The sequence below is a fragment of the Strongylocentrotus purpuratus genome, unplaced genomic scaffold, assembly GCF_000002235.5.
Source record: "Strongylocentrotus purpuratus isolate Spur 01 unplaced genomic scaffold, Spur_5.0 spur5_scaffold_12, whole genome shotgun sequence".
Taxonomy (NCBI): domain Eukaryota; kingdom Metazoa; phylum Echinodermata; class Echinoidea; order Camarodonta; family Strongylocentrotidae; genus Strongylocentrotus; species Strongylocentrotus purpuratus.
Window position 1 is genome coordinate 7,571,043 of NW_022145597.1, and position 21,130 is coordinate 7,592,172.

At 37.9% G+C, this 21,130-nt stretch overlaps 1 protein-coding gene across 1 annotated transcript in view; it reads right to left on the reverse strand.

The window, feature by feature from the left end:
* The window catches only part of LOC105446803 (DNA-directed RNA polymerase II subunit RPB1-like), a 30,934-nt gene extending 10,321 nt beyond the window's left edge, over positions 1–20,613 (reverse strand). The window contains exons 1-20 of the mRNA XM_030981733.1: positions 20,299–20,613; positions 18,778–18,931; positions 17,751–17,866; positions 16,977–17,156; positions 15,840–16,121; positions 14,929–15,090; positions 13,827–14,047; positions 12,402–12,534; positions 11,460–11,584; positions 10,514–10,724; positions 9,664–9,873; positions 9,121–9,258; positions 8,384–8,584; positions 7,446–7,574; positions 6,502–6,724; positions 5,056–5,266; positions 4,082–4,226; positions 3,166–3,271; positions 1,476–1,681; positions 342–566 (exon numbers count right to left, since the gene is read on the reverse strand). Coding sequence (XP_030837593.1) covers positions 342–566; positions 1,476–1,681; positions 3,166–3,271; positions 4,082–4,226; positions 5,056–5,266; positions 6,502–6,724; positions 7,446–7,574; positions 8,384–8,584; positions 9,121–9,258; positions 9,664–9,873; positions 10,514–10,724; positions 11,460–11,584; positions 12,402–12,534; positions 13,827–14,047; positions 14,929–15,090; positions 15,840–16,121; positions 16,977–17,156; positions 17,751–17,866; positions 18,778–18,931; positions 20,299–20,385 — 3,465 coding nt within the window. The 5' untranslated portion in view covers positions 20,386–20,613. The remainder of the gene's footprint in view (positions 1–341; positions 567–1,475; positions 1,682–3,165; positions 3,272–4,081; positions 4,227–5,055; positions 5,267–6,501; positions 6,725–7,445; positions 7,575–8,383; positions 8,585–9,120; positions 9,259–9,663; positions 9,874–10,513; positions 10,725–11,459; positions 11,585–12,401; positions 12,535–13,826; positions 14,048–14,928; positions 15,091–15,839; positions 16,122–16,976; positions 17,157–17,750; positions 17,867–18,777; positions 18,932–20,298) is intronic.
* Between the last annotated feature and the right edge of the window lie 517 nt (positions 20,614–21,130).

A 21,130-nucleotide genomic window follows, 5' to 3' on the forward strand; every position in this document is an offset into this window, starting at 1 on the left:
CAACTATACACAAACAATTTGTTTGTAATATGGATATCATGACAGTACTGGAAGACACCATGTGCTTAACACAGGTCACTATGTGCAAATAAGAGTTGTGGTTTATATTGAATGTGATTTCGAAGAAGTTTTAAAAAGATGATTACTGCAGGCCCCAAACGTATTTTGAACAGGGAAGTTGTTATATTTGATCAGTAAGGCTTCCCCTTTGCAATGATATATATTTTGTATCAATTCAAAACACTTTTGATTCTTTGGGTGACTACTTTATAGAAATAATGCCTAGATCAAATGTTGAACCACCCACGAAACAAAGCTGCCTCTGGCTGTGGCTTACTCACCTTAGCTCTCTCAGCATCTCTAGCAGCCTTGCCTAGCAGGAAGCACGTCAGGGATGGAGTCCTGGGCTTCTTGGAGATGTTGATGATCTCCTTGAGACGGGGTACACCAAGGGTTACGTTCTTGGCCGACACACCGGCGAAATGGAAGGTGTTGAGGGTCATCTGAGTGGCAGGTTCTCCCAGGGACTGGGCAGCAAGGGCTCCCACCATCTCACCTGCCATAGCCTGGAGATGAGCAGCAAATACAAATGGTTCAAGTCTTCAACTTGTAGATATATAGATCCATTTGTGTAGCCCTCAAAATATAATACAGTGGAACCTGTCTATAGCGACCGCCCAAGAGAAACTCAAAAGTGGTCTTTGTAGACAGGTTCCTTGTACCGTGTTTCAATGAGAAAACATTTTCAAGGGAAACAAAAAATGTGGTCTTTTTAGACAATTGGTCACTAAAGAAGGTTTGACTGTAACTGGAAATGTATTACTACATTTGGTATTTGGTAGATGATTTATCCCAACATGTTACATCTACTAAATATATATGATGACCAATGAAAAATCCCATGCCCAGAAGTATGCCTGCTGTATTTCAACCTCTCTCAGTATACTCCAAAAACAAACTCTTGAGCATCTTATTTAGGGAAATATTTATTGGTCTCATCGGATTCTGAGTCTTCCCCTACACTGGCTCCTGTTCACACAGTTGCTTCAACGAACCCATGTATCAAATTTGCTGTTGTTGCTTCAACGAACCCATGTATCGAATTTGATTAACAGCAAACTGAAACCTAAAAGCAAATATGCCAAACATCATTTTCAAGGAATCCTTCCATCTCTACAAATAAACAGGAGTTCAACCTAGGTAGCTTTTCACAAAACAATCATTAGTATAAGTCCACCGACATCCCACTGAAAAGCATGAATTGTTATTAACATGTGTTTTAATGAGATAAAGCGGTACTTGTGATGGTTTCGCGAAACAATGCTCTGCTAACAGCCATTCAAAGGATTCTAAAGAGATAAACACATCCTTTATTTGTTGTCCCTCTATCACTTCTCAAGCAAAAGCCCAGAGTTAAAATAAAACACGAATCCCTTCATTTTGTATAATGTCCATAACTGGTACACTACACTCACCAGAGATTGGTTGAACCTGGTCTCTATTTCTCCTAGGAGCCATTCAAAGGATTCCGGAGACAGCTTGTGCTCCTGAGCTACTCTGGTGGAAGACAGCGTGGAGCGGATGAGACAGTTCATCAAGTAGGTAGCGTTCTCCTGGGCTTGCCTGCTGATAGCATCCTCGCCCTTTACAATCACCAGCTTCTTCTTCAAGTCACGTACACCTGAGAAGAAATGGTGGATAATCATCAAAATGGATTAAACAGCCAGGGGGTGTTTCACAAAGATCTTAAGTTGAACTTATCTCTAAGTTGGACTTAAAAGTTATGGAGAGCCATTTGTAGCCTTATAATGAAATATATTCAAAAGCAAAAATTCAAGTATTTTAGACTTTTCATAAATACTGGTCTGAAATAGCCCAGTTAAAATAGGGTTAAGATACTACTTCTTGAGTCCCAATGCAATACTTAAAAGCTTTGGAATTAACTTGAAATTAACATCCACTCTGTAACCCTAGCAATCATTATGACTTTACACTAAATGTAGTCTGAGGGGATTGTTTTGGGGAAACTGTCTAAGTCCTTTTCAATCGCACAAGAATATTATTGATCAAATCTAGGGGTCTTTGTAATTTCAGGTCAGTTGCCTTCAGACCACAGCTCGGTATAATTAGATGTAAGAGTTGATATGTAAAGGAGAGCAAGAAATCGACTGGAATATAGCATACAGTCACTGACTTTTTATCACATGTTCACATCATGCATTCTTAAAGAGAAGGTTGAGTTCTGGGAAGAGGTGAAAAATACTTTGTGAGCATTATCATTGTTATTATGCACATGTGAAAGAACATCAGATAACAAATGTTCCCTGAAATGCTTGGCTCTTCAAAAGCCTTCATATTCTAAATTAGGCATTAACAACTTAAAAATTGGGACAGATTTTTACATGTTCGTGTAGTCCCATATACATATTTCTGTGTAAAGTGCTTGTAACTTCACCAAGACTGGACCAAATTTGTTATCATTTTGATCATTCCAGAACCTCGCAGTACACACCATTACTTATATGCTAGATGATCAACCTTTTCTGATGGAATCTCATGACCAGAACTAGTCTATACCTTTAAAGGGGAAGTCCACCCTGAAATTAAGTTAGTTTTAATAGGAGTAGAAAAATGAGAGAAACAAGTCAGTGAAAGTTTGAGCAAATTCCGATTAAAAATAAGGAAGTTAGGATTTTTGAAGTTGTGATCAATCAAACACAAATTGGCAACTCTATGACGTATCATGCGAGCTCAACTTCCATTTGCTCAGTACTAAAAAAATCTAAAATTTTCATTTTCCCTCAAGAAAAATTTCAACCATACATGCACCCTAAATATAATAATTGCAAATATGTTTCTATACTCCCCCTGCAAGGAACAAATATATATTCCGTCATCAAGAACGAAGAAAACATGATTTTATGGAATATTATGCACAAAGCAAATGAAGGAGAGCTCGAATAATAAGTCACAGAGTTGCCAATTTGTATTTGATTGATCACAACTTCAATAATTCATAACTTTCTTATTTTCATTCAGAATTTGCTCAAACTTTCACTCACCTGATTTTCTTATTATTCTGCCTCTATCGAAACAAACTTATTTTGGGGGTGGACTTTCCCTTTAACACCATCTTAACTGTATATGAAAGAAGAGATTTTTTACCTTCTAAGACAAAGGAGGGGTGAAGCTCTGACGGCAGTCTTGTGTTGATATGGAAGATCTGCTGTGCATTCCAGATCATACGATCCAAGTTACATGGAAGAGCCACCTGCAGCAAGAAAAAAGAAAACATCAGTGTATGAAATTACATAGCGCAAGACCATTTTCATGAATGAAATTGCGGCATTTGGGTGGCAAGTCTTTGGAAGTGTTTAAAGGCAATATTCCATTAGATACATATTTTCTGTTTGAAGCCAGGAAGACATTAACTCCTACTTTAAAGGCATCGTTTAACAATGTTGAATCTGAGATGCATGGCTCTACGTGTTATCAGTGTCTGTGATATGGTGTAATATTGAAGCCCTAAAAATATTGCGCTTCAAAATGATCATAAAGTGCCTCAAAAAAGTGACCGGTTGTACCATACTTCTTTTCCCCATTAGACTGTAGTGTTATTAAAACCGTTGCTGAGCAGTAAGGGCCCGAAACAGGCTGACGGGTGTAAATTGGCATCCATGCAGACGGTAGGAAATTGCAAACGGGTGTGAAAAACAGGCCTGTCCTCATCAGCTCGAGATTGCCAAATACCCCGCTATTTGAACTATCCCGATCCCGATCACAAATTATCCAGCTTCATCAGCGGGATATTTGGTCGAGATAATCATCCCAAGATATCTTCGGCTAGTTTGCAAAATATCCCGCTATTTGCCCGGTGCCACTTCACCAGCCCGAAGACTCGCACTATGCGCGAACGCTGAGCAAAGTATCTCGAGCCAATTTCTCGAACTAAAGTTTCAAGTCTCGAGCTGACGAAGACGCAATTTGTAACTTCAGGATTATTTCCCAAATCAGAAATAGCAGGCTATTTGGCAATCTCGAGCTAAAGAAGACAGGCCAAATGACAAGTCGGGAAGCTGACCTTGCTTTCTCCCTTGGGGAAGATCTTTCGGAGGACTTCTCGGTCTTCCTTCAGCTGATCGTACTCCTTCTCAAGCTCCAGATGGACGTGGGCGTTGGCCACCACATCCTTCACGATCTTCTCATTGAAGCAACGCCTCAACATCCTAGAGTAGGAGAGAAAAGAGTTCATACGTATTGTAATATTTCATATGTATTGCAATTTGTAGGTTTATTTGTAATCTTTTGTTTTGTTTAATATGGAATTGTTTATCACTGTATTTTGTTTGTTACAGTTATTTTATAAGCACCGTTTATATTATATTATTATCATTAGTTTAATTGAAAGATGCTCATACACAGTACAAATTATAGAGAAAGTGCGACATAAAGAGAGGCATTGATAGAAAGTTTGAGACAGCATTCGCTTGAGAGATAGAGAAAGGGAAAGAGTGGGAGTTTAAATAAGGTATGAACGATAAACAGAGGGAGGGAGAGAGAGAGACAGTGATTGAGCTGACTGAATTTTTCTTTTCATTGTATGTGCATAGCCAAAAGAGCATTAGGGAACTCCAATTATTGGTAATTCCCAATGTGGCATTCAAGAAAACTATAGATGGAGAAAGAGAGAAAGAGAATGGGGCTGTAGAGAGGGGTATGGTAGAAGGAATTAATTTTTTTTTGCAAGACTGAATTGCTTCATCTTGCTTACTTCTCGTTGTTGTAGTCAAACTTGAACCTCTTCTCAAATGCCTATTATTTGGAATTCCCAATGTGGCATTCATCTGACAAACATACAAGAAAACTATAGATGGAGAAAGAGAGAAAGAGAATGGGGATGTAGTGAGGGGTATGGTAGAAGGAATTAATACTCTGCAAGACTGAAATGCTTCATAATCTTCATAATATATATCTGTAAAGCGCTTTGAGAGGGCCTGTGGTCTTGAAAAGCGCTATATAAGAACGAACTATTATTATCATTATTAGCTTGCTTACTTCTCATTGTTGTAGTCAAACTTGAACCTCTTCTCAAAGGCCTTGTGGGATGGTTTGAGCGAGGCAAGGTTCTGGAACTCTATCGACGTGCCGTCCAGACCGTCCTCACCGTACCTCAGCTGTACCAGCTGATCATTGCTGTTCCTGCAGGTGCCATCGTAGCGTACCATGACACTCTCCATAGCCTTGATCAGACGACGCTGGATGTAACCTGACAGAAGTAAAGTAAAGTAAAGTAAAGTAAAGTAAAGTAAAGTAAAGTAAAGTAAAGTAAAGTAAAGTAAAGAAAAGAAAAGTAAAGTAAAGTAAAGTAAAGTAAAGTAAAGTAAAGTAAAGTAAAGCAGAGTAAAGTAGAGTAAAAGTAAAGTAAAGTAAAGTATAGCGCTTAGAGACACCCCGGTGGTAGCGCTTTATAAGCAGTTTTTATTATTATTATTATTGTTATTATGATGAATGAGAATCAGTTGTAGGTGTCAATACATTTTTGTTATTATACATCCTATTTTATATACCAACTTTAACTTCTACTACTGACAATTTTCCTGATGAGGAGAATAGACGGCTTTATATACCTCTCTTTAGAAATCTAGCCATCTGATTGGTCGAAATTGGGGTCTCGATTTAGCCATGCCCACCAACCAGTCAATAGTCTTTTAAAAGATGCCCGCATGCCAAATCCCCATTGGTTTACCTGTATAAAGATCCTCTGTGTGAGCGCAAATACAATACAGTGCAGTTTGTGTGTGCGATTCCCCAATGATTGTAATATTCAGTCATCGTTCTAGCGAAGATTAACAGTCTTTTTGCAGGACTGTTAGGGTAATGCAATTTCTTTCCTCCCTAACCATGTGATTGTAGGATGTAGGTCTGTTCTGATATCAGAATTCATTATTTTGTCCACTATCTGTAACAAGTTCTCTAAATATTTGTGATCCACATGCCCAGACAATCTTGGCCAAATTCTTTTAAAAAGTTCAATTTGTTCCTGTGAATAAATCATTGTTTCAGAAGGTCTTTCAACAAAGAAACGATCTTTCTATCCCATCCATATTTTCAAGAGATTGTACTTCACCTGATTATTCAAACCAAAGAAAAAGAAAAGAACCATCCCAAACTTACTCCTTTTCTAAATAGACTTAAGAACAGCTCCTTGCATCCTCTCTAAAAGTACAATATAAATCCAATCATTACAGTTCACATCAAAAAAAGACGTAACTCCATATTTTGCCAAAATGAGGATGTAATATCAAAATGTTCAGAAAAATGTGGGCTTTCCAGGAAACACAAAGACTCAACTCCACCCAACACCCATTGAAGTCAATGGCTAGTGAAACATAGACTTAACTCCTTAAGGCCCAAGTGCCCAGTGACACATAAACCACTTTTTCTTAAAATGGCCAAAATGGAGTTACGTCGTTGTGTCACTGACCCCTCGACATCACCTACCAGTTTCAGCAGTCTTGACAGCAGTATCAATGAGACCTTCACGCCCTCCCATGGCGTGGAAGAACATCTCGGACGGCGTTAGACCGGCAAGGTAGGAGTTCTCTACAAAGCCTCTGCTCTCTGGACCATAGTCGTCCTTGATGAAGTGAGGCAGGGTGCGGTGACGGAAACCAAAGGGGATTCGCTTACCCTCAACGTTCTGCTGACCCACACAGGCAATAACCTAAAAGGGAGGGAATGGATGGCAACAAAAAGAGCTTGGATAGATGATATAGTCATAGTGTCATTAAAAAACCTAGCATTCAAGCCAATCTTATATTTTCAAAAATGCATACCAGTACCACAATGATGGCAAATACATGGTCCCTCAAGGAGGACCTAAAGCTGTCGGTCCTCTGGTTGCTTACTAACAAGCACCGAGTGACGTCTTTTGGATGGTGGCGTTATAATTAAATAGTCGTATCTGATTGACCACATATGTAAGAACCCAACTATACACACTTATTAAAGTTATTTTAATTCATTATAACAATAATGTTAGTAAAAACATTTTTACTGACATATTAGACATCTTTTCCAGAATACCACCGTGGGGGGGGGGGGGGGGGGGGGTGTTTTATAAAAATCCCTAGTCAAACTTAACTTTAAGTTGGACTTAAACATTATAGAGAGCCATTTGAAGCCTTAAAATAAAATATATTCAAAAGCGAAAATTCAACTTTTTTAGAATTTTTATTAGTTCCACATCAAGAACATGAAATCTCCTTAATAATAGAAAATATGAATGATTTGAATCAACATTTTATGTCTTTTAAAATAACTTTTACAAAATATTTTCAATGATGCTAACGGCTTTCCATAATTGTTAAGTCCAAATTAGAGTTAAGTTTGACTTAGGATCTTTGTGAAACATCCCCCGGGGCCAGCAAAGTCAGACATGTTACCTGAGAGATGTTGATCTTGGATCCCTTGGAACCAGCAACCACCATAGTCTTGAAGTTGTTGAACTCAGACAAACTCTTCTGGGCACTGCCACCAGTCTTGTCACGAGCTTCGTTCAGCAGCCTGTTCACCTGTAGCAAGTCAGAACAACACACGTTTAAAGTAGTCACCCGAAGAATCAAAAGTTTTTGAATTGATGCAAAATTCATCCCTCTTTAAAATATGTTTGGGACCCGCAGTAATCATCTCTCAAAGTTTTTTAATGAGATTTTCCCTCTTTAGCGCTCCTCCGTAGAGCGTCAAGATTTGTGACGTCACATGCGAGACACAGCTAGCAACAAAATTGCATTTTACACCTTTCCATGATATCTATATTATTTTTCAATAAATTATACCTGTTTTTCAAGAGAAAATCTTTCCATCCATATATAATTTGTCCATAATTGTCAGTTGTCATGAATTTTCTTTGGGTGACTACATTAAGAGTTCTGTCTCCTGGAACTCACGTAACATTTAGGATATAGATTTTCAATCTGCTCAGTGATTAACCTCTAAAACACACAAATTAACATTTTGATCTCCTGCATTTGAGGACTATTACAATCCAAGTAAAACATATTTTTTTACATCTGTTTAAAGAGAGAAAGAATGTGATAATCCATCATCAAACAATCCCCTTCAAGACTGCAACCTACAATTCTTTGTAGAGACATAGTATACTGTACAAGTTGATCAACGAGAGTCCAGGGCCACGTTGCATAGAACGTCATCAATGGCAACTACCATGGTAACATGGCTCAACAGCCGATCAAAATCAAGGTTTCCATGGTGGTTACCATTGATGGCAAAGTTAGCATCAATGGTAGCTTTTTTTCCATTTCTTTTTGTGCATTTCTGTAGAATGCACAAAATGTTCAACATTTTCTTTTAGATTGCTTACCTGGTTCTCAAAGGTCTGCCTGAGTGAGTTTCCTGGCGTGGGAGTCAGTTCATCATTGTGAGCCTTCTCGATGACTTCAATCACGTCTTGCTTGGCTTTGCGGATGGTGTTCTGGATGTCGTCGTAGGTGCTGGCGTCGGCGATACAATCCCCAATACCAATGGAGTGACCTTCCAGGAGTAGCCAGTTGTTCACAAGGACCTTGCAATAGGAAAAAGAATTGGAATGAAGTTAAGATTGTTGTTGTCCAAGTCACTACAATACAATACATTTCTACATTTGCCACTCTCCACCCAAGTGTTAATTGGGTACCCAGTAGGATGTGAAAGGTAATGTGGTTGGATGAGCAAGTGGTGCTTGTGAAATGGCAACTAGCCGGAATGCTCCCCAGGGAGTGGAGAATGTGCATTTATTGTGTGCGGATAAGCCTGAATCTGATGACAGGGGTAATGATATGTACTGCGCTTAGAAACAAAGTATTAGGCGCATTATAAATGTGAGCTATTATTATTATGATTATATAAACTATAGGTACTTTTTCAAAGTTTTTAATTCTTTTCAACCATACTTCCTCTATACATCTTCTCTTTGAGTGCCAGAGAAAAGCACATGAACTTCAATCTACATCAGTTCCTTTTACTCATTCCCAAATCCAGTAAACAAACTTCTCAACCAAACATTGGAAAGAAAAAAAAGTCGAACACAAAAGATATTCTTTGCATGAGCATGCTTCTCACCTGGACGACGCTGTAGAACTCCTTGGCAATCTCGTGACCTCTCTCCATGAAGATGATGTGACCCAGTGTACCTCCCGATGCGCCAACGGTCTTCTTACACACGATACCAGTGATCAGTTCTCCATTCACAATGTACACCTACATGCAGGAAACAGAGAGAAATGTTAGCAAGGTTTTGAATATGTTTGAAACTTTAATTAATGTAAAAATTAAGTTTTCAATTAAGTCAATATGGAAAGCTGTTAGCATATTTGAAATTAATTTTTTAAAACTTATTTGAAAAGGCATACAATGTTGATTTAAATCATTCATTTTTTCTATTATCAAGGAGATTTCATGTTCTTGACATGGAATTTATAAAAAGTCTAAAATACTTGAATTTTCGCTTTTGAATATGTTCTTTTTTAAGGCTACAAATGGCTCTCCATAATATGTAAGTCCAACTTAGGATCTTTGTGAAACACCCCCCCCCCCCCCCCCCCCCCCCTGGATGACTTATATATACCTGGACAATGTCGGGTGACTACTACTACAAAATCTTACCTTTGTGTCTCCAGGGGAGAGCCACTTGTACGGACCTCTGTCCTCTCCGTCGGGGTGAGTACTGTGAAACCTGACCACGTTGACATTGTCTGGGATGACCAACGTTAGGAGCTGCTTGCCGGTCCATAGAGGTCTGGGTTTCAGGATGGCTGGCTTGGGGATCTTACCATCCCAGTTAGGCAGGAAAAGGAGAAGGTTCATCACGTTGGGCTGTTGGTTTAAAGGCAGCAATAATGACATTTTACCATCAATTTATAATCATAATATTTATTTCTCATTTGTCCTGAGTTTGATAAAAATGCATATTTGAGTCAGAAAGGTAGCAAGAATGACATTTTACCATCAATTTATATCATTTTTTTCCATTTGTCCCGAGTCCGCAAATATCTGATAAAAATGGATATTAGAGTCAGAAAGACAGTTAAGAATTATTTGGCATGTTTGGCAATGTCACTTATTGTGAGATAATTAGTATGTCCTTTTTGATGGATTTGTATTACATGTCTTATAAGCACTTGATTTTATGTGATATTTATGTGATATAGTTGCACCTAGTTCTGAGTCTTCACTTAATAGAATAAACGCTTGAATAAACACTTCCTTTATTATAGTACCTTAGAGGCTAGACAGAGGAAATACTTGTTCATCATTCTAAAGAATACACCCTAAAAGCTACAGAAATAGACTTCAATAAGTTTAATTTTTTTAATAAATATTATCAATCTATTTCCACATGAAGGGAGGATTACCCTTTCAACTTACGTTGGTTTCCAAAGGGGTCCACACAAGCTGTTATCTGGGGGACAACTTGATGCTGTAGAAAAGAACCATTTAATCGATTGATGCTTACCTTCGTGACGAAGACATCCCTCTTGGTGAACTTCCTGATGGCACACAGCGAGTCCTGCACAATACCCATGACAGGTCTGTTAGATTGAGGTGTGATCATGTTACGGGATACCATGATCATCTCACTGACTTCGGCTCTGGTCTCCATGGACTGGGGAACGTGAAGGTTCATCTCGTCTCCGTCAAAGTCAGCGTTGTAAGGGGTGGTTACACTGTCAAATAAATGGAAAGTAATTAGGATATCAGTTTTTGTACCATATAGAGATTCATTGCTACATTTTTTGAAGCACTGCATGATAACCCCTCGCCGCCGCGCCGCCCCTCTGGGTCATAGCAGGATGTAACGCCCCCTTGAGCTTATAGAAACAACGATGCCTCTCATAGCAGTCAATAGATCTATATTAACAAATAATACCTTTCTTTGATAATCCGATTAAAACTATAATACACTAGTTATGAGTATCATAAATAAAGACTTCTCCTTCACGCCACCTAATAAAAGTGGATACATCCTTTACAGTTTACAAAGGCCCAAATTTCGATGCAATTTCCCACCTTTATCAATATAACGCTGATTTATATCTTTGTACATATTAAAGGGATTCGGTAACATTGTCTTAGATCCTGCAATGATAATTATACACCTTAAGGTCAGTCAGGAACCCCATAACTTTTACACGCCGATCGCCTGTCTGATTATCAAGATATTTATGATTGAACATCAAAATCAAATTTTGCGTTTGCCAAATGGTTTTCATAACACTGCAGTCTATTGGGAAAACGAATATGGCACTTCTTGATCATTTTGAAGCACAATTTTTACAAGGGCTACATATCACAGACATTGATAACACGTAGGGCCGTGCATCTCAGATTTAACATTGTTTAACGATCCCTTTAATAGATATACTCCTCTGAAAGTTCACTTAGGTTGCCAAAGTACTCACCTAAGATTGAGACGGAAGGTTGACCATGTCAAGATCTTCACTCTGTGACCCATCATGGACATTTTGTGAAGTGTGGGTTGACGGTTGAAGATAACCACGTCATCATCACGCAAATGCCTCTCGACCTATCATACAGGAAGGAATTTAAAGATAAAGTTGAGTTCTGCATGGTTCTGGAATCATCAAAATGAAAAGAAATTTGGCCCAGTCTTGGTAAAGTTTGAAGCACTGTACACAAAGATGTCTATAGGACTACATGAACATGTGGCATAAAAACCTGTCCCAATTTTTAGGTTACATGCCATATTTCGAATATTTAGGCATTTGAAGAGCCATGCTTTTCAGGGAATTTTTTTTTATCTGATGTTCTTCCACACTTGCATAATACAATGATAACGCTCATAAATTATTTTTCACCTCTTCCCAGAACTCATCCTTCTCTTTAATGTTATTATCAGGACATTCAGAGAGTTCTATATCATATATTTGATTTTTAAATATACTTCTTCTATGTGAAGTATAAGTTCCTTCAAGGTATCTCTATCCAACCTGCAAAGTATATTTTTAAACTTCTAGTGATCTCTTGATTTACAAATATATTTTAACACAATCTAAACAAGGATTTCTTGCCATCTTTCCTTATTTCTGACATTGTTCAAATTCATCCGACTTAAAACAGAATCAGTTCGTTTCCTAACTTAAGTACAGGGGGGCATACTATATTGACGATAAGCACATTATCATGCAAATTTCTCAAAATAGATCACAAGCAGAAATGTTTTTGAAAATTTGGAACAATATTAAGTCTATAATAGATTTCAAAGAGGGAATATGCATTTGATCAAATGCCCCAACTATTTCTGAAATAGGTATGCACAATCAAGAACGTATAAGTCACTTGAACAGTTCTTCTCTTCAAGAAGCAAAGATTTCAAACGATACCTTGTATCCACACTGCAGATGAAGATCGCTGGGTTTTGGATGGAAGCGGAGATCCACCCTCTCTCCGTTGTCTCGGATGATGTACTTGGCACCTGGGTACTGGTTGTGACCCCTGGACACCAACTCTTGCAGTCTGAAAAGAAAAGGTGACAGAAAATTTTAAAGTGACTCAGTAACATCGCCTCAGATTCTGAAACAAAATCCTGGATTTAGCTCATGCTGCAATCAAAATTATAATCCTTTAGGTCAGTCAGGAATCCCATGACTTTTACAACCCTATCGCCTGTCTGATTATCAAGAAATCTATGATTGGGTATGGAAATCTAATTTTGCGTTTTCGGTTTTTATAACACTTCAGCCTATTGGGGAAAATGAGTATGGTAACACCGGTCACTCAAAGATTTTTACATTTTTTTGAGGCACTTTATGGTTATTTTGAAGCACAATTTTTTAAAGGCTTCAATATTACACCATATCACAGACACTGATAACATTGTTAAATAATGCCTTTAATTAAATGTTCTACATGGTGCCCAACAAAAACAAATATTTTGCTAACCGCCCTAGTGTTTAAAAGTGAAATTATGCCGACAGCAGGGATCCCACAGAAATTTGAGAACAGAATTCCATGACTTTCTATGACCCATATTTGCCTTTTTCCATTACCACATAAGTACCATTTTGGTATGGGTAGCATCATCTTAGCAGCATACAAATACCACAGCCATTGTCAGTTTAAAGGGAAAGTCCACCCCCAAAATAAGTTTGTTTCGATAGAGGCAGAATAATAAGAAAATCAGGTGAGTGAAAGTTTGAGCAAATTCTGAATGAAAATAAAAAAGTTATGAATTATTGAAGTTGTGATCAATCAAATACAAATTGGCAACTCTGTGACTTATTATACGAGCTCTCCTTCATTTGCTTTGTGCATAATATTCCATAAAATCATGTTTTCTTCGTTATTGATGACGGAATATATATTTGTTCCTTGCAGGGGGAGTATAGGAACATATTTGCAATTATTATATTTAGGGTGTATGTATGGTTGCAATTTTTCTTGAGGGAAAATGAAAATTTTAGATTTTTTTAGTACTGAGCAAATGGAAGTTGAGCTCGCATGATACGTCATAGAGTTGCCAATTTGTGTTTGATTGATCACAACTTCAAAAATCCTAACTTCCTTATTTTTAATCGGAATTTGCTCAAACTTTCACCGACTTGTTTCTCTCATTTTTCTACTCCTATTAAAACTAACTTAATTTCAGGGTGGACTTCCCCTTTAAACTAAAAAGGTGCCAATTTCCATGACTTTGGCAGATTCTTTTTTCTTATGCAATTGTTGAACAGACAAAGATTATGTCAAGTACATAACCATAACAAGATAACTGTTTATAAGACGGGGCACAGAAAACTTGCTGTACTTACTTGGCAATGTTGAATGGAGTCACTATCTCTGGGTATGTGAGGTTGGTAGCGATGGTCCTGGGCACACCCACCTGATCAATCATCAGGTTGGGATCAGGGGTGATGACAGCACGGGCCGAGAAGTCCACACGCTTTCCCATCAGGTTACCACGAATACGACCTTCCTTGGCCTTCAAACGCTGCTTGAGGGATTTGAGAGGTCTGCCGGACTTTTGCATGGCCTACGAGACAAAAATATTCAATTGAATTCATTCATCTCTGGTAACAAAATTCATTTAAGTTATTTCTGTCAATGAACAGGTACTGTAAAGCCAAAAAACTGTTATGGATTTGAGAGGTCTGCTGGACTTTTACATAGCCTACGAGACAGAGATATTCATTTGAATTCAACTGCCACTTACAAGGTAAGAAACTTTTGTGAATTTCAAAAATTTTGGTTGGCGTTAATTACAAGTCAATTATTTTACAGCATGAAACTTTCATGAATCCTGAACCACTCAAGAAATTCATGAAGACATCACGAATATGACATTTGCTGGTTTACAGTATACTAGTTGGCGACTAACACTGCCAGAAGAATATATAAACCACGTCTAAGGGAGACAGCTAAATACTGTCTTAAAGTTTAACTTCCTCCTACATCACCTCAGGCCATTCTTTTAATTCTCAACCAACTCTACGCGGAAAGAAGGAGAGACATCTCATCTCCTTCCATTTCCAAAGGAAATTCACAAATAGAAACAAAAGCTCATATCATTATGACATCTATCCACTTGTTGCAAAAAATAAAATCTTCAATTTCATCACCAAATTAAGTCTCAACACAGAATTCCACAATATCGGTCACTTGTTACTTGATCATAAACAAAAAAAATTCGCATAGAGCAGTTAAAGCCCATCTGTACTAGTTTACAGGGGGGATTAGACCACCCTGCAAGGTCACTGACAGGTGGTTATCTCATCAACTCAGCTCTCAATATACATAAGAAAAAGAGGATCATGAGGGTCAAATGGTCACCGATTAGGTATTGTTTGCTATATAGAGGCCGCAAGTAGCTATAAGTAGTGCAGTGGTGGCTTTAAAAAAATGCTGACAAGTTACCCTTGGCAATCCTGGCAGTTCATTGTCAATGATGGTAGCTACATGGAACTGTAGCATCCTTGTGTCTTCTGCAATGATGTGTGCCGCAGCTCCGTTCTGTTCATTACGTTTCAGCTGATTGTTGATCTTCATGATGTCGGCCAACTTATGCGTTAGATCGTCCTGTCAAGAGCACAACCGTATGAAAGAAAGTCAGTTTCATGTGAACGTGATTGATTTTCCAGACAGTAATTGCATGAAATGTATATTTCTTTGCATTTTGAAAATGAGCACTAAGTGATGGTACTAACTGCTGTTCTAAAAAAAGAAAGAAAAAAAAAAAAAAAGCATTTCAGTTCTGCATTCCTACATAAAGAGACCACTCTTGAGTGAAATTTCTATTGCATTTTAAAAATCATATTCTGTCTGTATTACCACAAAATAAATATACTCATATTGCTATACTACTATATGGTGGAAAGCAGCAAGTAAAATCTGAAATATGATATCAGGAATACCACTACCCCCAAAAATTACACTAATAAATGCTTCAGAAGTAGGCAAGAGAGTATTAGCAAGGAACTAAGTATATATTCATAGTGTATTGGAAATTCCCCTATCACCTGTTCAGCTACGCGCAAAATGTTAAAAAAAACATGTTACATTATGATAGACCTACTCTAAGACATCAATGAAATTCAATACACCCTTTCACGGTTACAAGAGTGCCAATGCGTCGACATTGGCGCCATTTTAAATTGCAATACAATGCAAGTAACTTTTATTTTATGCAGCACGTGTCAATATGATGGGAGCGCCCAGCGCAGGCAGTGACGCAACAGTACATGCGCGTCTGACAAGATTGATGATGCAATGTTTACTCGCAAATTAAAATGGCGGCCTTATCCATGAAGGGGTGTATTGAATCTTACCTGATTTCTAGTTGATCCGAACATGACAACAGCCGGCCTGACACAGAGGGGTGGGACAGGGAGCACGGTGATGATCATCCAGTCCGGACGCGTGAACTTGGGATCCATTCCCAAAGCTATGGACTCCTCGTCTGAGATACGCTTGAAGATCTCATGGACCCGCTCGGCCGTGAGGACAATCTTCTTCTCCTGTGAGTCTTCATTCACGTGTTTCCATTCGGCGCTCAGGTCCAGACCGCTACGTCGGATCTGAGGCTGGTAGCGACCGCAACCTCCATGACTCTAGGGATTGTGAAAAGAACATAACAATTCAATTTGTTATGCTTTTTAAAAAATGAAAGAAAGGACATTTTCAAAATAGCATTGAGTGGGATAAGACTAGGAAAACAATCCCATCTATACAGATATGGAAAAAAAAACATTTCTTGGAATATCCTGCTTGTTTAAGTCCGTTCACAAGTTTTGGAATCCATTATTCATGGCAGTACGGAACTAATTAGAAAGATTAGTATGCACTGTGACCTGCCTTTCTTTCTCTCACAATGATGTTGGCCTACATTGACATGGAAAAGGAAATGGATTGGGAATATGTTGAGGAACGTGTACATGTTGCAAATACTACAGAAACAACGTGTGATATCGAAATGAAACAAATTATCAATGCATTCATGCCACGCTTGACACAAACAAGAGTCCAATGCACACAGACTAACAAAATGTCAATAAGTAGCGGAACTTTGAGGATTTTGCTCTCAACCCTAGATAAAAATGCTGAAGTGTAGAGCAGCAGTTTCAATAGACCAGTTCGAGGTTAGCACATTACTGCAATGACCCCAAATATCCATAGATCTTCAAAACATGAAGAAACCCCACTTTGTACATTTTGAAATAATCACTCCTACAGCGATGGAGGTGATACATGTAAATAGTTAGCCTTTGGTTCCCCTTTTTAAAGAATACTTCCACCTGTGTATTATGGAGTGCACTGCTTGTGCATGAATGAGCACGTATCCACTATTTCGTCTCTGTATATTTCAAAATTTGTTCTGCAATGACCTTTATCTGCTCATGCTCAGACTGCAACCGTGGACTGGCTTATTAATCTCTGATCTCAAAAATATACAAGATTTTACTCACCACTTTCTTTTCTGGCATCTCTTCCCCCTCCCTCTGGGCGAGGTTAGCATCAAAGGTCTGGTCCATCTCCTCTCCTCCCTCGCACATCTTCTTCTTACGGCATTCAGTGTAGACGTGAAGCAGACGCTTTCTGGGTTGCCCTTTCGTCTTGATGAGGATCTCCTTGATCTTTGGATGGTTCTACACAAGCACAAAGAAAGGATAGACATATTTGATGAGGTATAATTTAAGACTTACAAATAAGCAGTCAAAAGTGTCATGTGATCAAGGTAAATATTGTTTGAAAGCAGAAGAAAAGTCTGAAAAAGATGTATCAGGATTTTCCATGTAACAAGTAATCTTAATTTTTGTGTCTTCTGTATTTGAACATGTTATCTGTTCATGTCTGCAAAAAAGGAATGTATTTTCATTAAACAATTGTGAAACAATTCTGAAGCCTGAAATACTTATCATCGAAGTTTGAGCAACAATTGATCGCTCCCCCACCATTTGACTTGAACTGAAGTGTTTATAACACTCAAATATTTAAAAACAAAACATGGAACTTGTGTATTTCCTACTGTGCAGGGAAACTAGTTAATTTTCCCTAGAGAGCCTGTAAAGAGGCTCAGACATATTTGACCCTAATGAGTGATATACATGTACCATTTAGAACCTAAAATTAGAGTACCAAGGCCAGAAATCAAGCAATAGCCTGAAAAATGGCATTCCTATTGTAAGTACATCATAACACCCATGAATGAAAAACATTTTGAGCAGGACTAAACCACTTACCGCATCAACCAGGAGCTTTGAACAGAAGAAACAGACGCATCTCAAAACCTTGATGGTTTTAGTCAAGAAACCAATATGAAAGACTGCCTTGGCAAGCTCCATGTGACCAAAGTGACCTACAAAATCAAACGAAAGAAGGGATTATTATTATTATTATTATTATTATTATTATTATTTATTTGACCAATCAGAAAACATGCAGTGAGTATAACAATAAGATAATACATAGACATTTCATAATACATGATAACAGTTTTAGGAAAGTGAAGAGGACAGAGAGAGAGAACTCAGAGAAGGATACAATCTGCTGGTCAGGGGTGACAAAATTTATTGAAATTGCTATTACTAGAAAACATGTCATCCCCTATGGATGGAAAAGTAGCAATGTAGAGAGGTGACTGCTAACTGCTATCAAGACATGAGAAATCAGATTCATACAGATATTTCTTTTTAGGCTTCATCTGAAATAGTACTTGAACAACTTAATTCCAGACAATAAGCCAGTTCATAGTTGCAGTCTGAGCAGACAAAATTGTGAAATACACCGAGACAAAATACTGGATACGTGCTCATGAAAGTTATGTAATCATTATTCATTTATGCACAAGCAGCGCTAACATGATACACAGGTGTAAGTATTCTTTAAAAAGGGGAAACAAAGGCTGTACAAAAAGGGACCTCTACCAAAGATCTTTGGATATTCAGGGCCATTTGGGACATGTGACAACCGTGAACTGGTCTTTTGCTCTGAATAAATTTTATTACCTACAGTACTTGTTAAAGTGTATTACCTAATTTGTGAGCCAATCAAAGGGTGTACTTCCTTCTACTTTCATACAAAAAGTATACAAAATAGCTTTAATCCCACACTTCTTCTTTTTTTACTCACTGCCTGACAACATCTGTCATGTATCTTTTGTTACCTTACCAGAGCAGATTTCTACAGCTACGGTACATGATAAAATGTGAACAGTCCCTCTTTGATATCAAGTAAGAAATTCTGTGTGTACCAACTACCATTACATACCTGGACAATCTGTTTGGTTACAGGCACAAGTCTGGCATCTTGATGTTCTATCAATGGCACCTTGTCTTGGGTCCATCAATCCACCAAGCTTGGGCTTGCCGGCCTCCATGATCTCAGAGTAGCGGATTCCACCCTCTGTCACAGAATTTCGCCTCTAAAATGCATAAAAAATACCAAATGATTTTGATTAGGTAATTTATTATGGAATTGAACAGTCAAAGGTATTTGGTCTTTGGGGGGTCAATACCTTACCAAATATCATAGTATTAGCTCAGTAAAAAAAATACACGGGGGCTTGGGGCGAATTAGCCCCTGAAATGCTAAAAAGAGCCCCCGAAAGTCATAAAAGAGCCCCCAAAATTTGCATACAGTTCAATGCAAAACATATTCAAGAGTGTTATTTTAATGCAAGCAAGTTTGAAAGGTAGCCCTCGAAAGTTTTAAAGTATTTTTTCCCTGTATTAGCTTAGGAACAGACATTTACATAAAAATTAACAAATTACTTGATTAAATGGTCTCATGACTCTCATCAGAGCTCTGGTAGGACTTTGGAAATGATTAAAGTCATCACATCTATTCAACTCTTAGATGCGGTTCGCAGCGGTTGATGTATGGAATGAAATAGCTTGGACTTGCAAAGATAATTGTTAGGTTGTGGTAATAAAACCCATTACATTAGAAAGTATCAAGATGTTATACTGTATTTATTAGCACTGCAGTTTTGTGTTACGATATGAGGTTTTGAAACATCAAAATTACTATATTTTATTAAGGTCATACTAGATCTAGATCTAGATCTAAATGTTTTCTGGAAATAGTTTATATAAATAATACAAGCAAAAACGCCTTTTGATCACATGTCGAGCATTAAAATTTCACTAGACTAACGAATTACAATGAATCTTTCTCATTCTCCATGTTTTTTTAATTTTGAAACACTCTGGGCCATCTTTAATTTATTCAGGCACACGACAATCAATCAATAATCGCAAATCCCAATTCTGAGAGTTGAAATAATAACTAAAATAGGACAAAGTCTCATTGCAAATGTAATCATTTTTTAACACTTTCTTCATGTTCTTCTCTAAATTCTTTGATCGAAACTTTTTTAGTTTCACGTTTTCACTTCAAACATTCACCAGTTCTAGTTTTACATGTCTAAATGTTTTCTTAGGGTCTATTTAGCACATCATCACACAAGCACACTTTGTCCACTTATCTCGACACGGCATCTTGGATGCCAGATAAATTGTTAGTAGTCTTGACTAATTTTTGATTAACAATCACACACAGTGACACACTCAAGTCAATGAACAACAACATCTGCTCGATTTCTTGGTTATTTTCACTCTTTTGTGAGGGTGTTTAAACATTCGCATATGATGTATCGTTTGGGTTCAAGTTTAAGAATATATCTGGCCGAATCATTCCCCTATAATAAAACGTTACTGTGAATTAAGCCGGTACATTTGTGTAGCCCTACGTGGAATCATTCATTCATTCACGTTCACATCACATTACCATTTCATCAGGACTGAGAACACCGAACTGCACACGTCTGACATTGCGCATAGGCGCTTTCGAGTCGTTGTAGAGAAGAGTCGCCATTTTCTCAGCGATGAACTCTCAAACACTCCACAAGCTCTGGCTTCGTAGAATATCACAAAAATATCCTCGTTAATGCTGCAACAATGTCAAATCATGGCATGAGATTTTGGAAATATACTTGATCCAAAACAGTGGCAATTGTTGACAATCTCCACCAGTTCTCTGTTGGTTGGAAGAGTAAGGTCAACGAAGTGCTTTCGCAAGCGCTCTTAGATTACATTCGATTTCACAGCCCTATTTATACAATTCTGTGGGGTGACGGGTTTCCCAGCTTGCTGCATGTTGCTATTCTTGCACAGCTAGCATGCAAAACATGTAGAGCTCTCGGTTAAAGCACCTCACTGGACCAAGCTAGCTCCTCGAGGGGAGGGGAGGATTCCAAAGGAAAATGGGGAATTTTATGTCATCAATTCTGTAACTCGATCGTCGGCAAATCTGCAAATAATTTGGAATGGGAGACTTTTCAAGCTTTCATTCAGTTTCCTATTTAAAAAAGGGCCTAGACCTATATAAATATAATATTGTCCATTTATTCATTTACTTACATGTTACGGACATGTGTGTATTATCTATTCATTTATTTATTCAGTTATCTGATTATCTGAGATTTTTTATTTTTTTATTATTTCATTTCTTATCCCCCCCCCCTGCCACGGGGTTCTTTATTTTCAAAACAAATTCCATCATAGGCATATCCTTACATTATATAAAATTAATTAAAGAATGAATTTCCATACATAATAAT